General features: G+C 35.3%; 1 protein-coding gene across 1 annotated transcript; it reads left to right on the top strand.

Moving 5' to 3' along the window:
- The first annotated feature begins 204 nt into the window (after positions 1-204).
- Positions 205-6,759, top strand: c5h2orf68 (chromosome 5 C2orf68 homolog). The gene is made up of 4 exons (XM_073841357.1): positions 205-393; positions 3,545-3,660; positions 4,141-4,286; positions 5,880-6,759. Exons 1-4 carry the CDS (start codon positions 284-286, stop codon positions 6,000-6,002), a joined length of 495 nt encoding a protein of 164 aa, XP_073697458.1. The 5' UTR covers positions 205-283; the 3' UTR covers positions 6,003-6,759.
- The last annotated feature ends 8,439 nt before the right edge of the window (positions 6,760-15,198 follow it).

Genomic DNA, 15,198 nt, shown 5'->3' on the forward strand with positions numbered 1-15,198 from the left:
ATTTATCGCGTACCATTCGTTTTGGACTATACCATGACCTAGTGTACGATGTATTTCACTTTTTAATGTAGAAATGCGCACTGCTGGGTTGTCTCACGAACAATTTTCAATAAAATTGTTTGTGGAAATAAAAAAACAAACCCGAATGCTAGGAGTTCGCTTTCTGTTGGCCAACGTTTTTTGTTTTCGGCCCCAGTTTTCGGAGAGATGTTGTAAAGGGAAAGGTTAACATTGTGGTAAAATGAATTTATTTAGGGAATAATTGACTCTAGAGAGCAGAGCTATGGAGATCATACGTGATGGAGAGGGAGACAATGCCAAATACAAGCCAGGCGGTCGCTTGGACATGAGCCACGGGTTTCTGAGACACATCAGGAGGAATCAGATCGCCAGGTTTCTGCTTGCTCTCATACGCTAACAGTCAACACAGTAGTAGCAGTAGTAGTAATAGTAGTAGTAACTAGTTGTTGTTGTTGTTTTTGTTTTGTTTTTTTGTACGTTGTAGTGGTCCGTCTTATCTGAAACTACAAATAAGTAGTTCGTAATCTTAAAGGAGTAGTTCACTTTCAGAACAAAAAAATACAGATAATATACTCACTCCCTTGTCATCCAAGATGTTCATGTCTTTCTTTCTAAAGTTGTAAGGAAATTATGTTTTTTGAGTAAAACATTCCAGGATTTCTCTCCATATAATGGACTTCTATGGTGCCCCTGATTTTTTTAAAATTACAATTTATATACTTTTTAACCTCAAATGCTCATCTTGTCTAGCTCAGCAAAAAAAGTATATAAGTTTTAAATGTTTTTAGGAAATAACCGATTGTTTCACTAGATAAGACCCTTCTTCCTCAGCTGGGATCATTTAGAGCTCTTTGAAGCTGCATTTAAAGGAACACTCCACTTTTTTTGGAAGTAGGCTCATTCCCCAACTCCCCCCGAGTTAATAAATTGAGTTTTACCGTTTTGAAATCCATTAAGCCGTTTTCCTGTTCTGGTGATATCACTTTTATCATTTCGATATTTGTCCTGTTTAAAACTTGACTCTTCTGTAGTTATATCGTGTACTAATACCGGCGGAAAATGTAAAGCTGCGATTTTCTAGGCTGATAAGATCAGGAACTACACTCCCATTCCGGCGTAATAGTCAAGGACGTTTGCTGCCGTAATATGGCCGAAGCAGGCGCAGTATATGGGGGTAAGCAGATAAATATCAAATTTTCATTTTTGGGTAAACTATCCCTTTAAACTGCATTTTTGAAAGTTCAAACTCGGGGGCACCATAGAAGTCCATTATATGGAGAGAAACGTTTTCCTCAAAAAACAGTTTCTTTACGACTGAAGAAAGAAAGGCATGAACATCTTGGATGACAAGGGGGGGGGGGGGGGGTACATTATCTGTACATTGTTGTTCTGAAAGTGAATTACACCTTTAACTCAGTGATGTCTGACAAATGAAATTTTGGCCAGAAAAAAAAATAAAATAAAAAATGTAACAGTTTATTGAACCTTTAGACAAAATATACAAGGAAGTCTGAAACAAAACAAAAAATGTTTCCATATTTGCTTATTGTAAAGTATATTAGATGAATCATTTATGGTTTATGTAGTATGGTAAATTTAGAATTTGGACCTCAGTTTTATTTAGAGTCCCAAACTGCTGACATTTTTATGACCAAAATTTAAAGGAGTAGTTCACTTTCAGAACAAAAATTAACAGATAATGTACTCACCCCCTTGTCATCCAAGATGTTTGTGTCTTTTTTCTTCAGTCATAAAGAAATGGTGTTTTTTGAGGAAAACATATAAGGATTTCTCTCCATATAATGGACTTCTATGGTGCCCCTGAGTTTGAACTTCCAAAATGCAGCTTCAAAGGGCTCTAAATGATCCCAGCTGAGGAAGAATGGTCTTATCTAGTGAAACGATCGATTATTTTCTAAAAACATTTACAACGTATATACTTTTTAATCTCAAACTCTCGTCTTGCCAAGCTAGACAAGCCAAGCATTAAAGGTTAAAAAGTATATAAATTGTTTTTTGTGTTTTTTTGTTTTTTTTAAAATAACCCATCATTTTGCTAGATAAGAGCCTTCTTTCCTCGGATGTGATCGTTTAGAGCTCTATGAAGCTGTATTTTGGAAGTTCAAACTCGGCGGGCACCATAAAAGTCCATTATAAATAGAGAAATCCTGAGATGTTTTACTTAAAAAACATAATTTCCTTACGACTAAAGAAAGAAAGACATGAACATCTTGGATAACAAGGGGGTGAGTACATTATCTCAAAATTTTTGTTCTAAAAGTGAACTACTCCTTTAAGATGAAATTCTGATAGCTTATAATGTAAAAACTTTATAGCTCACTACTTACATGAAGTTGTATCGTATTTGTAGCAATAGGCAAAAGTCAGAGTTATGGACTCGAGACTTGACTCGAAGTCCCAAATTTGATGACTTGTGACTCAAGTCTTTATGGTCTCACTGATGGTTTCTTATTTTTATTCAACATTTGTATACATTATAACCATTGTTTATTTACTTTTATATTTACTTTTCTCTCTTTGCCCAATTAACATTCTGTATCAATGTATCAAGTACCATAAATATTTTGTAATTATCTATTTCAGTAGGTGGTGATAAATGAAAGTCTGTATTACGTATTGGCAATATTTGACTCAACTGATTCATTAAAATCAATGATTTCTTAACAAATGAAACAGTGGACTATGATTAATTCCTAAATGAAACAACACTAATTATTATATCTTTTATAATTATACCTACTATTGACTATTATTTACTTTACATTTACTGTAGTAATTAATACAGAGACTAATTTGGCCAAACAGCACTAATGACTTGTTTAGGACTTGAAGCTTGAAGTTGAGGACTTGGACTTGGACTTGCCTGTCCTGACTTGGGACTTGTCTATCTAGACTCAGGACTTACTTGTGACTTGCAAAACAATGACTTGGTCCCACCTCTAGCAAAAATACATTTTATGGGTCAAAATGATCGTTTTCTATGTCAAAAATCATTGGGATATATTAAGTAAAGATCATGCTCCATGAAGATATTTGATAAATTTCTTACCATAAATATATCAAAAGTAATTTTTTGATTAGTATTATGCATTGCTAAGAACTTCATTTGGACAACTTTAAAGGCGATTTTCTTAATATTCAGATTTTTTTTGAACCCCTAGATTCCAGATTTTCAAATAGTTGTATTTCAACCAAATATTGCCATATCCTAACAAACCATACATCAACGGAAAGCTTATTTATTCAGCATATATGTAATTAAAAAAATGACCCTTATGACCCAGTAGGAATATTTGTTTACATTTCCAAACATTCATTTTGCCATTCATTGTAATAATCCAGTGAGATTTAGTTATTCTTCTGGTTTTTAAAAAAAGAAGCTAAAAGATGGACATTTTTACAATTTTACTAAAAGGCCTTTTCAGTTTTTAAGACGACAGAATGCATGTAGTAGAATGTGAACAAAGGGTAAATTATACATTAATATTTGATTTTCCTACAGGGATGATTATGACAGAGAGGTAAAACAGGCCAAGGAGAAACAGAAGCGCAGACACACCACCACTCCTCTGCGTCCACGAAGACCCGACCGTCAGGTGTATAACCCACGCCACCGGAGTAAGTTACATAGCTAGAAAGAGTTTAAATTAATATTTCGCAGTGGTTTTCAACTGGTTTTGTTGTATCCACTGGAATCAACAAAGTGCCAAAATTGTTTACCACACCAAAGGAGATTTGATCATTTTGGAAATCCAAAATTGCAGAATTGTAATTTACTTTCCCAAGACATCGACAATCACTGGGCGAAGTGTTGTATTAGTATTAGCCACATTACCAAGTCCATTAAAGCCAGAATACTGCCAGGTTATGTTGACTTTCACTTTATTTTGGATTTAATGTCATAACTTACAAGCAATCCATTAGTTTGAGAGTAGATTTAAAAGTTAAAGTTAAAAATGTTTTTCTATGTTTTTCACATAATTTTGAATGTTATGAGACAGGTTGGCAAAGTGTCTTTTAAATAATTCCAATTGACAAAATACTTTTGTATATGTAGGAATACTTTACTCATGTAGGGATTATTGGTTTATTTTTCAGATGGATCTGAAACTGGTGTGAATGCGGAAGCAGAGGACTGGAATGAGAGCAGCTCTGGCACAGAGCAGGAGAACACTGGCACAGAGCTGTTCTGGCTCGATTACCAAGCTGACAACGGGCAAATAACATCTTTCATTGTTCACAAGGTTTGTAGATTCTTTTTCTGTGGTGGAAAACAACTTATATTTAAAAAAAGGTTAATTACAACTTTTTAGCTTACAGGTTTTGTGAAACCTGTATGATTCTGAGATCCATCTTTCCACACTGAAGACAACAGAGAGACTCATATGCAACTATTACAGAAGGTTTAAACACTCACTGATGCTCCAGAAGAAGAAAACATGCATTAAGAGCCGGGGGGTGAAAACTTTTGAACAGAATGAAGGTTCATTATCTTTTTCTTTTTTTGTAGTACTGCCCATCAGAAGCTACAGAAGATACTAATATGTTTCCCAGAAGACAAAATAAGTGAAATTTACCCTGATCTTCAAATTCAAAAAGTTTCACCCCTGGCTCTTAATGCTTTGTTTTTCCTTCTGGAGCATCAATGAGCGTTTGATCTTCTGTAATAGTTAATATGAGTCCCTCAGTTGTCCTCAGTGTGAAAAGATGGATCTCAAAATCACACAGTCATTGTTGGAAAGGGTTCAAATACACAAAAATGCTGAAAAACCAAAGAATTTGTGAGACCTGACAGATTTTTCTGAAGAACAGCAGACAGTTTAACTGTTCAGGACAAACAAGGGACTCATGAACAACTATCACTAAACAAAACAAAAAAGCAGCTGTGGATCATTCAGGTAACAACACAGTATTAAGAAACAGGGGGGGTGTAAACTTTTGAACAGGGTCATTTTTATAAATTCAACAGTTTTTCTCTTGTGGGCTACAGTATGTAAATTTCTTTAATGTGAACTATCTTATTCAGGTCAGTACTAAATAAAAACTAACATGCATTTTGTATGACCACTCTACTTATTAAATAATTAACATTTTGCTGTATTTTTTTTTAACTGTATTTGTGTAAAACCACATTGTCAAAAAAGAAATGAAACAGAGGAAATGTTTACAATACGATCTATAATATTCATTTAAAAAGAAGAAATTAATTTTCTTTTTATGCTGACTTGCTAACAAGATAAGATTTAAAAAGTTTAAAAATACTAATATACTTATGTAAAGCATAAACAGCAAATCTCATCAGCGTAACTGATTATATGTAAACTGTAAACAGCTCTGTATGTAAAGTTGGATATATATTAAAATCTTTATTTGCATATTGTACATACAGTACACTTACATAAAGCAATATATATGCTATATAGCAAAGCTCAACTGTCTGATTTTAATGTTGTTGTTTTTGTCATAAAATGTAAGTATGGCCCAGCTCTTTGTATAAAGTTGGCTATGAAAGTATGTCTAACTTTATCCAACAACATACAGTGATATATACTTATTAATAGCAAATCTCAGCTGCTTGATTGCTTGTATGATTGCAAAATGTAAACTACTTTATCGTCCAGATCTAATCTGCTAACTGCGACTATAAAATATGACATTAAGATATTATAAATATTAACATCAGTATTTTTTAAAGCTACTTGGATTCATGGAAAACACTGTGTTCTGTGAAAAGCGCTGTATAAATAACCTTGACTTAGTCTTTTGTTATAGTCAGTTGTCTTCCTAATGTATGTATTAAAGCAACAACTAACAATGAATTTTTTTTTTCCAATCAGGAGGACAAGCCAGAAGTTATTGTGGAACGTGTGGCGGAAAAGAACGTTCTGGACTCGGCCATGAGGGCGGCGCTGTTGGCACGTGTGGGACAGGAAATGGACAAGCGCTGTGACAAATGCTGAGAGGAAGAGTGAGATGTGTTTTAAATTAAAGTGGAGATTAAAGAAGGCACTGAGACACCGCTGAGCCAGAGCTGAACCTGAACTGCGTTTCTGTAGGACGGCACCAAGCATGCAGCATTCACAGATGTCTTGGAGATGCCCTGTATCCTAATATGGGAAATGTATACTTCTTAAAAGAAGAAGAGTGGACTCTAACCTCAAGAGAAATGACACTGTTAACCTTGAAATTGATCTTGTTTGATCTAAAACGGAGCATAAACTGTTCTTTCAACTGGAAACTGAAATCCTTGTCACTTCTCGCTTCACACTTGGGAAAGACGTTGGACAAATGTTGAGGGCTCTAGGGTGTTGTGCAGCGTAGTCGTGGTGCTTTTCGCACCCGAGGTGATTCGCTGGCACTTTATAACCACAAGGTCTACATTTCTTCACTAGGTCCCATATGTTTATGTCTTATACGTTTCCAGAAAAGAGTGTTTTTTTATATACAGTTTAGGCTTAAACAGGACAAAAATTAAACCGAACCTTGAACACTTCCAGGCTGTTTAGTCTAAGCAAAGGTTTAAAGGGATGGTTCGGAGTAGAATTGACTTCATTGCTATGCACTCCGAAGCCCATCTAAATACCCCATCCGAAGTTTTTTTTACCTTAGTCGAACATTTATGGAGATATTAGAGTTTTTCGAATTGCTTGTTAAAGGAGTGAATGGTACATGTGATGTATCTCGTAAATTGCACCACTAAACGTGCAAGTAATCTTACCAAACTTGTACAGTAGTGTAAATAGGTTATGTACTCACAAAACGCTGCATCAGAACATTTGTAAGTCCACCATGAGTGTTTTAAAAACACGTTTTAGCCGAGAACTATTAGTCTCAAAAACTACAATTGGCGACACGTCGACGTCACTTCCCCGGTTTGAAAAAAGCACGTAAAAGTCCTCCTACAAGTTGACATGCACACAGATGTAGTAGGAGGACTTTTACGTGCTTTTTTCAAACCAGGGAAGCGACGTCGACTTGTAGTTTCTGAGACTAGTAGTTCTCGGGTAAAACGTGTTTTTAAAACACTCATGGTGGACTTACAAATGTTCTGATGCAGCGTTTTGTGAGTACATAACCTACTTACACTACTGTACAAGTTTGGTAAGATTACTTGCACGTTTAGTGGTGCAATTTACGAGATACATCACATGTACCATTCACTCCTTTAACAAGCAATTCGAAAAACTCTTAATATCTTCATAAATGTTCGACTAAGGTAAAAAAAACTTCGGATGGGGTATTTGCATGGGCTTCGGAGTGCATAGCAATGAAGTCAATTCTACTCCGAACCATCCCTTTAAAGCAGGGAACCTATTGCTTTGATGTAGATGCAAGTGGAAATAGCTGAGGAAGTTCAAAGAAAGTTTAAAGAATGCTAATGAGCTCCTTATTGCTCTGATATTTATATCCATGCATTTGGATATCTGCCTTTTTCTTAAATGTTATACATATTTATGTTGATAGACTGATATAAATATCATCTTTTCCTCTGTTCCTCTTCCTCTCTTCATTGTACAGGTAGATTTTTATTTTTGTAATTGTATTTCAACTGTGTCCTTTTGTGTTCCGGTTTAGATTGTAGCATGAATTCAGATTGCAGGATGAACGGTTCATTCTGTCGTACAGACAGATGATGGCAGTGTGCACTATGTTTACATCATGTGCAGAAATAGATTTTTCTGTAACTGCTGCTGAGTTTCATTCATTGTGTTTGAGCTTGTATTCTGGGTGCTTTTATGCCTGGAAAGTATTTATACCGGTTAATTTTTTTTCTCTTTACTCTAGAAAAGAGCATTCATATCGCTTGTAGATGTCAATACACTTCGAGTGGGGTTAACCTGTGGCAATTTCAATTGATTGAGTATGATTTGGAAAAAGCACACACCCCTCAATAAAAAGACTAACAGCTGAAAATGCATATTAGAGCACAAATCAAGCCCTGAGGTCTAAAGATTTACAGTGGGGTGAAAAAGTGTTGGCCCACTTCCTGATTTCTTCTTTTTTTTTTTTTTTTGCATATTTGTCACACTTTAATGTTTCAGATCATCAAACAAATTTAAATATTAATCAAAGATAACACAAGTAAACATAACATGCAGTTTTTGAATTAAATTTTTTATTATGAAGGGAAAATCCACATGGCCCTGTGTGAAAAAGTGTTTGCCCCCTAAACTTAATAACTGGTTGGGCCACCCTTAACAGCAACAACTGCAATCAAGCGTTTGCGATAACTTGCAATGAGTCTGTTACAGCGCTATGCAGGAATTTTGGCCACTCATCTTGGCAGAATTGTTGTAGTTCAGCTACATTGGAGGGTTTTTGAGCATGAACCAACTTTTTAAGGTCATGCCACAGCATCTCAATAGGATTCAGGTCAGGACTTTGACTAGGCCACTCCACAGTCTTCATTTTGTTTTTCTTCAGCCATTCAGAGGTGGATTTGCTGGTGTGTTTTGGATCATTGTACTGCTGCACTTTTTCACACAGGACCATGTGGGTTTGGATTTCCTTCATAAAAAAAAACTTCATTTAAAAACTGCATGTTGTGTTTACTTGTGTCTTTGATTAATATTTAAATTTGTTTGATGATCTGAAACATTAAAGTGTGACAAACATGCAAAAAAAAAATCATTAAGGGGGCCAACACTTTTTCACACCACTGTACCTATAGGGTTCAGAGACAGGATTGCGTCAAGACAGATCTGCAGAAGAGTTCAGATGCAATTCTGCTGCTATGAAGGTTAACAGAAGCATGAAGCCTCCATTAACCTTTAATGGAAGAAGCTTGGAACAACTAGGACTCTTCCCGGAGCTGGCCTTTTGGCCAAACTGAGCAATTGATGGAGAAGGGCCTTGGTTAGAGTGACTCTTAGACTGTGAGAAGCAAGATTCTCTGGTCTGATGAACCTCAGTTCCAAGCATCATGTGTGGAGGAAAGCAGGCACTGCTCATAACCTGCAGAGTACCATCCCAAAAGTAAAGTGTTGTGGTAGCAGCCTCATTCTGTGGGGCTGTTTTTCAGCGACAGGGACTGAGGGACTCAGTCAGACTCGAGACTCAGAGTAGAAGGAAAGCTCAATGCACCAAAATACTGAGATAGTCTTAATGAAAACCAAGTCCAGAGCATTCAGAACCTCAGACTGGGCCAAAGGTTCACCTTCCAGCAGGACAATGAACACAGCAAGAGTGGCTTATAGACAAAACTGAATGTCCTTGGGCTTGAACTCAATCGACCTTTCTGGAAAAACCTGAAAAAGGTCTTTCATGCCACATCCAACCTGACAAAGCTTGAGAGGGGAGGAGAAGAATAGCAGACAATAGCCAAAAGTAGATGTGCAAAACTTGTTTTTAATAAATTTGCAAAGTCATTGTGGTTTAAGGAGTGCAGACTGATTTGGAAATTATTACATTTATTATTAGAAATACTTCAAGTAAAGGTTTCTTTGTTTTTACAACTGGATTCACAAAGGTTTGTGTTTTGATGATCCACGGTTAGTTTTTCTCAGGTGAATGTATGCAATTTCCCTGCAAAATCCATCCCGACAGCTCTAAAATAAATCTGTTAAAGTGTATTTGGGCAAACTATGTGTCCAAATAGTTGCGAAATATAGTTTGATCAACATATAACAATGATTTATATTTAAGAGCTGTAGGGATGGTTTTTATTTTTTAATTAAAATTTTATTTGTTTTAGCAAACAAAAGTTACATAAAGTTACAAGATGCCAAGTATACAAAGGAGTGGCAGCCCTGATTAGTCTGTACCAACTAGCAGTGTATGTATAAATTCGCAATTTGACATCCAATCATCCAATCAGATTTTAGCGCAAAGAGGATCTGTTTCATAAAGTACAGTTTACCACAACAAACTTCACAAGAATTTGCGCCCAAGGCACAGATTATATAAGAGTATTCCACATGCATAAGAGGCCCTTCAGGGGAGCGAGGCTCTGGCACTGGACCAAACCCCAGATATAGAGAGTGTGTTCCTTCCTCGTGTGAGAGGAGACAAATGTTCACATTCCCATGCATCCATGCCCCGCCAGCAGACCTCACCCTTCTCTCCACATCCTGATTGGAAGTTCAGAGACCAAAGACAGCGAAGAGTCTGACACACACCCCTGCACGTGTCTCCATGTTATGGTTTTCATATTTTGATATTTTATACACTGTATTGTAGCAGTTAAACCATTGCATTAAAAGTATTTTTGTTTGGATTCTAATTCTAAACAAAAATCTGACAATTAATAAAAATTATTTTAATTTAGTTTTCATTTTTGACAATTGGTGTTGTCTTTATGTGGTTTCATAGAAGAGACATAGATCTTGAGTCTGGTGACACCATAGTGCATGTGAAAGTTTAAAATGGCTAGGCCTTAAGTTAAGTTCTATTGATCAGCTTATGTCAGGTTTACCGTCCCTTTCAGTCCAATCGATGAAGATTTTTCAATTCGACTGCGCCATTAATCCAGTTACTAATGTTTGCTTGTAAACGTAGTGTGTACCGACTCCTGTTTTGTCCTGTGGCTTTACGCCATCTGATAACTGTGGATGATGCAATGATGTCCGGTTTGTAAAGCGTACAAATGGAGCTGATTATTGTGAAGGTCAGAAAGTATTTCCATTCACAAAGATCAAAGTTGTTACAGGAAAAATGATAACATGCCTGGATTGAATGATAACATACCTGGAATAACTGGAATAAAAGATGCACTTAAAAAAAACTGTAGTTTCTTACTCTGCAAAAGAATGCTTATCGTAGCATTTTTGTCTTGTTTCTAGACAAAATATTTAAAAATTCTCAAATTAAGATGCAAATCAAAATATATTTAAGGATATTTAATCTTGTTAACTAAATTGTATGCATTTTGCTTAAAATAAGTCAAATTATCTGCCAGTGGGCCTTGTTTTACGAATATTTTACTCACCTCACTGGCAGATAATTTGACTTGTATTAAGCAAAATGCACTAAATTAATTTTTTTTCCCCCTGGAAACAAGATTAAATATCTAATGCCATCTTGCTTGTCTTGTAAATGCATCTTAATTTAAGAAGTTTTAGATATGTTGACTAGAAACAAGACAAAAATACTAAGATAAGATAAGATTTTTTTTTTCCAGTGTATATTCAGCTGTATTGTTTTATTGCATCATTAATATCGCTGTGCATGTGGTAGGCCTAACTCGTCGTGGGACCGTTTATGATCTAACCTTTAATTTAGTTAACACTTATTTTTAGTGAAAGATATCAAATGATATTTCACATCAGTCAGCACATATCAGTACTGTACAAGCTATTAATATGATGCAAGATATAAATATATGCATGTGATACACACTCAGGGTGTTCCCTTGGCAGTGGAGAATGTTCAGTGATTGATATTTACATTTGGAAAATAAGCAAACTAGACGTAAGTTGAGCACACATGCTATTCAGGGTGACTTACTGCTAGATCTGTAGAACTGTTAGTGACGAGCAAAATATGAATATGATTCTGCATGCATGCAACTGTAAAAAGCACTAGTGCGATTGGTGCAACCACTGAATTACCAATGAGCGCTTTAATAGGAAAATACTAAATTATCAAGTGAGAATTTAAAATGCAAAAAAATGCAAGAATGCAAGAAATGCTACTAAACTATATTTAAGAAAAACACTTGTCAGCTAACAGTATGTATAAAATGCATATTAGTCATAGCTATACATTAAAAAGGTGTATTTTTCATTGACAGACAAATACTGTATCTACTGTAATCTGCATCATAGGTTGTCTGCAGAGAGAGCACAGATCAGGAACCACCTGAAAATTAAAGAGATGCACTGCAGAAAAATGCTTTTCTTACTTAGATTTTTTTTGTCTTGTTTCCAGCCAAAATATCTAAAAATTCTTAAATCAAGTTGGATTTTCTAGAAGAGTAAAAAATATTTTCAAAGTCAAAATTAAGTGAGTTTTTGTCTTTAAGCAAAATAATCTGCCAATGGGGTAAGCAAAAAACAAACAAACCATTTTTTAATTATTTCAAACAGAAAACAAGATTATTTTTCTTACCCCATTGGCAGATTATATAGCTTGTTTCAAGCAAAAATGCACTTAATTATGGCTGGGGGTTTTTTTTAAACAAGAAAGTATTTTTTACTCATCTAGAAAATCCTTGTTGATTTAAAATTTTCTTAGATATTTTGACTGAAAGCAAGAAAAAAAAATCTAAGTAAGAAAGGCATTTTATTGTCGACTTGAAATGTTATTAAAATGTGAGTTTGGCAAGATTTCGGTATTTCCCCATTCAAGTAGATAGGAGTTGGTCTTGCTTGACTGAAACAGCTGGTTGGACACATTGCCAGTTTGGCTGCAGAGTGAACTGACTTTCCTTGAAAGGGCTTTTAGTGGAAGCAAGCCATTTAACCTTTAATCCTTAATTTGTACTAGTATCCATTGGCGTAGCAAGCCAGCCCCGGGCCTATATGCAAAACATTTGTTCAGGCCCCCCAATCATTATGGGCTCAACTTGTTGATTTTTCTTAAGTGCATAACCTAACACTACATGAGTATTCACAAGCTGTTTTATTTAGGGTATAAATGCTTGAAAATAATATTTAACATTTTTCTATTCATTACTTGCAAGTCTCAGCCTATAGATTCTGTCAATTTTACGATAAAATACAAACAAATAACAATAAATGTTTTTAAGCTCTTTAATTTGTAGTGAGATTATAACTATATTCACCTCAGATCAAGCGGCATGTGAATGAGCTTTTCCCTTTTAACATTTGCAGCATGAAAAAACATGTAAAATATTTGAATGCATATTTTAAAAAAATTACAAACACAATGTTTCATGAAATCATTAAGAGTAAAAAAAGAAGAAAAAAAAACATCTTGTGAATAAGCCATAATAATAGTAACATAATATTTAGCCGACCTCAGAAAAGCCAACAAGCCTATAACATTGTTCTATTTTACTCATAAATTGTTTACATTTTTTTTTTTTTGAGTTGAAGCCTATGTTTTTATTGGTGTTTTTCATGTTAAATGTAAAGACAGGTTGGATGCCACAGACCTTTTTTTTTTGGGGGGGGGGGGGGCAGTGGAATTTTCAGAATCAGAATCAGAATCAGAATCAGAATGAATCAGAATGAGCTTTATTGCCAGGTATGTTTGCACATACTAGGAATTTGTTTTTGTGACAGAGCTCCACAGTGCTACAGAATGACAGTGACAAGACGATACATATTATAAAAAGAACAATATAGAGGTATACAAGACAGACAATGTGCAAAAATAGCAAAGACATTTGAATGGAAGTAAGTATGTGCTTTAAATAAATAACGGAAAAATGAATAAAGAGTGTATAGTGTTGTATGTTCCACGATCAAGTGTTCATGAGATGGATTGCCTGAGGAAAGAAACTGTTTCGGTGTCTGGTCGTTCTAGTGCTCAGTGCTCTGTAGCGCCGACCGGATGGTAACAGTTCAAAAAGTGAGTGTGCTGGATGTGAGGGGTCCAGAGTAATTTTGGCAGCCCTTTTTCGTACTCTGGATAAGTACAGATCTTGAAGGGTAGGGAGGGTTGTACCAATGATTCGTTCAGCAGTCCGGACTATCCGACGTAGTCTTCTGAGATCAGAATTTGTAGCTGAGCTGAACCAGATGGTAATTGAAGTGCAGAGGACAGATTCAATGATGGCAGAGTAAAACTGTTTCAGCAGTTCCTGTGGCAGGTTGAGTTTCCTCAGCTGGCGGAGGAAGTACAGCCTCTGCTGGGCCTTTTTCACAATGGAGTCTATGTGAATGTCCCACTTCAGGTCCTGAGAGATGGTATTTCCAAGGAACCTGAATGACTCCACTGTGTTTACAGTGCTGTTCATGATGGTGAGTGGGGGGAGAGCAGGGGGGGTTTTCCTGAAGTCTATGATCATCTCCACAGTTTTGAGCGTGTTGAGCTCCAGGTTGTTATGACTGCACCAGACAGCCAGCTCTTTTACCTCCTGTCTGTAAGCAGACTCATATTAACTTTATGCAATATTACATGATTTTAGCACATGAATTCTTTAGTTTTAAAGTAGTAATTTAAAGCTTCTATAGATATATGTGACCCTGGACCACAAAACCAGTCATAAGTTGCACATAAGTTGTGTGAGTCAAAATGATTGTTTTTTCTTTTATGCCAAAAATCATTAGAATATTAAGTAAAAACCATGTTCCATGAAGATATTTTGTAAATTTCTTACCGTAAATGCATCAAAACTAATTTTTCATTATGTATTCATATTAGTAATATGCATTGCTAAGAACTTCATTTGGACAACTTTAAAGGCTATTTTCTCAATATTTCGATTTTCACATAATAGTATCTCAGCCAAATATTGCCCAATCCTAACAAACCATACATCAATAGAAAGCTTATTTATTTAGCTTCAGATTATGTATAAATCTCAATTTCCAAAAATTGACCCTTATGACTGGTTTTGTGATCCAGGGTCACATATTTATCATCTGTGAGGCAAATATTCGCTGAGTTTCGGATTATTTGTGTGAAGCGCTACTCCTCAAGACAGAGATGGCAGAAAGGGCATGTTTGTTTTCTTTAGCTATTTTACAAAAGCATAACGTTTTGTTGATATTGTGAGTGCATACAAATAAAAGTAGTTTGCAGTTCTTACCTTTATGAGCAAAAATGATGGAGTATTTTAGGTTTCCACTGTTATTAAGAAAAAAATGCAAGTAATCACGCTGCTGCTTCCGTGTTGTACAAAGTTCGCTTTAGCTTTCACTCTCCACACAAATGCTTGGATATGCATCTAACAGCGCACATTTAAATGTTTAAATTAATATTATTAATATTTTAGGCAAGTCGTGTTGATTTGAGAAGGCTACACTGATCAAATATGCTCAACTCATTGCCGCTGTCTGCTTGGTCATTATTTTAATTTAACATAAAATGTTCCAAACATACACTACCGTTCAAAAGTTTGGGGTCAGTAAGACTTGTAATAGTCTTTAAAGAAGTGTCTTATGCTTATCAAGGCTGCATTTATTTGATTAAAAATACAGAAAAAAACAGTAATATTGCAAAATGTTTTTACAATATAAAATAATGTTTTTTATTTTAACATACTTTAAAATAGAATTTATTCCTGTGATGAAAAGCTGAATTTTT

The sequence above is a fragment of the Garra rufa genome, chromosome 5 (genome assembly GCF_049309525.1).
Source record: "Garra rufa chromosome 5, GarRuf1.0, whole genome shotgun sequence".
In the NCBI taxonomy this organism is placed as follows: domain Eukaryota; kingdom Metazoa; phylum Chordata; class Actinopteri; order Cypriniformes; family Cyprinidae; genus Garra; species Garra rufa.